We start from the raw sequence: 2,235 nt of genomic DNA, 5'->3' as shown, positions 1-2,235 counted from the left end.
CCACTCTCTTACCTCCCTCTCTGCCTCCCTCCCCTTCCCATCCTCCCTCCCTCCCTCACCTCCCTTTCCCACTCTCTTACCTCTCTCTCTGCCTCCCTCCCCTTCCCATCCTCCCTCCCTCCCTCACCTCCCTTTCCCACTCTCTTACCTCCCTCTCTCCCTCCCTCCCCCTCTCACTTTCTGTCTCCCTCCCTCCCCCTCTCACCTCCCTCCCCCTCTCTCACCTCCCTTCCTCTCTCACCTTCCTCTCTCACTTCCCTCTCTCACCTTCCTCCCTCCCCTCTCTCACCTTCCCCCTCTCTCATCTCCCTCCCTCCACCCTCCCTCTCTCTCGCCCCCGTCCACTCTCACCTCCCTCCTCCCTCTCTCACCCCCCTCACTTCCCTCCCTCTTTCAGACTGATCATCTTTAAGATCCTGGCACAGTTTGTGATACTGGGTTGTACCTGGGTGCTGGGCTTTTTCCAGTCCACCATGGTCTTCAAGTACCTCTTCATCGTGCTCAACTCCCAGCAGGGCACCTTCCTCTACATCGTTCACTGTCTCTTCAACAAGGAGGTAGACCTACACCACAAGCATGCACACACACACACACACACACACACACACACACACACACACACACACACACACACACACACACACACACACACACACACACACGCACACACACACACACTCATGCAACCCCCCCCCCCCCCCCCCCCCACACACACACACGTTCTTAACCTCCCCTCTGTCTGCCCTCACAATCCATCATACTCTTTAACCTCCTCTCTCTACCCCCCTCCATAACTTCCTGATAACTCACCCTTGTGTATTTTTATGTTGTATGGTTCTGATATTGTACTTATAATATGTGTTGTGTTTTGAAAGGTGAGGAAGTAGTACCGGAGGTGTTACTGTGTTGTACGGTGTGGTCTGTGTATAATTAGTGTTGGTGTGTTGTTGTTGTATTGTATCATAGGTACGTGATGAGTACAGGAAGTGGCTGGGCTGTTCTTCCAGCTCCTCTACTCCAGACTCTATGGTAAGTCTATACCTTCCTCACTCATCACTAGTTCTTACATCTATGTGAGGCTTCCTCTTCTTTCCAGGATGAATGTAATGTTACTAAATGACCCTCTGGCCAAGTCCCTTATAGAACTTATGTAAGCATAGTCTTTTACCACAGAAAGTCTAACTTGTTGAGCTCTTGTTTTTCCAACAGAAAGAAGCACCTTCCGTCTCTGAAGACCTGGACAAGGCTGGTGAAGAGAAACAAAAGAAAGGAACACGGCCAGGATGAGAGCAACATGATACGATACCATCAGACCTTCAAAGCATTTCAGCACAGTGGACATCCACGGTATATCTTTCAATGCACACTGTACACACTAAGTATGAGAGAGAGAGAGAGAGAGAGAGAGAGGTGTGTTTATATGGATGCTAATGACTCAGATAACACAGCCTGACCTTTTGTATTTACTAATATTTCCTTTATCTATATAAAACAATGTTTTAATATCCTGCAAATGTATTTATAGAATTTCATATTTATAACTGATATACACAGTAGTTACAGCATATTTACCTGTGTGCAAAATAAACAAATGAAAATGTGTAGGTTGCAGTTGTCTATATATAAATAAATAACTGCATCTCTACCTGCTTTGAGTCTAGCATTTACCATTGGATTGTCCCTCAGGGACAATAAAGATTTATTCAATGGAATCCCTGTGGCTGAGCCCAGATAAGAAAGTCTCGGTCAGCTGCAGTCTGAAGTGTTTTGAGAGCATAGCGACTGGGTTTCCAGACACAGATGGCACAGGAGGGGTGCGGAGAGGACAGGAGGGCTTCCTCTCAGAGTTATAATAGAATAGCTGGAAGAGAGCCACGGTTGTAGACAGATAATACTGCACTTGCATTCTGTTGTAATGCCCTCTTTTCACCACACGGTGACAGCACCTAATCATCAATGCTCTTGCTCTCATTGGAGTTAGGAGTTAAAGCGAGTACACAGGTCTTCTGTTGATGGCGAGATACCATTGGGTGAAGGCTTTTGTTCCAGCCTAGCCATGATTCAATGGATGAACAAATAATGAAAAGCTGGTGGGGTTGTAGGGAGAGAAAGACATAAAGATGGAGATGGATAGATAGATGGCAGGAAGGGTCAACTGGAGGAGATAGAGAGGCATACAGAGACGGATGGAAATAAAGGGAGATTCGAAGACGGGTGAATGCAGCAGCAGGAGTG

The 2,235-nt window shown here is 47.2% G+C and overlaps 1 protein-coding gene across 1 annotated transcript in view; it reads left to right on the top strand.

Annotated features, from left to right (window-relative positions):
• The window catches only part of LOC120033906 (adhesion G protein-coupled receptor E2-like), a 3,646-nt gene extending 2,055 nt beyond the window's left edge, over window positions 1-1,591 (top strand). Inside the window, exons 6-8 of the mRNA XM_038980287.1 lie at window positions 398-557; window positions 967-1,029; window positions 1,210-1,591. Coding sequence (XP_038836215.1) covers window positions 398-557; window positions 967-1,029; window positions 1,210-1,287 — 301 coding nt within the window. The 3' untranslated portion in view covers window positions 1,288-1,591. The remainder of the gene's footprint in view (window positions 1-397; window positions 558-966; window positions 1,030-1,209) is intronic.
• The last annotated feature ends 644 nt before the right edge of the window (window positions 1,592-2,235 follow it).

The sequence above is a fragment of the Salvelinus namaycush genome, chromosome 41 (genome assembly GCF_016432855.1).
Source record: "Salvelinus namaycush isolate Seneca chromosome 41, SaNama_1.0, whole genome shotgun sequence".
NCBI classification, from domain to species: domain Eukaryota; kingdom Metazoa; phylum Chordata; class Actinopteri; order Salmoniformes; family Salmonidae; genus Salvelinus; species Salvelinus namaycush.
The sequence above is the reverse complement of the archived record's forward strand: the minus strand, read 5'-3'. Positions and strand labels throughout refer to the sequence as shown.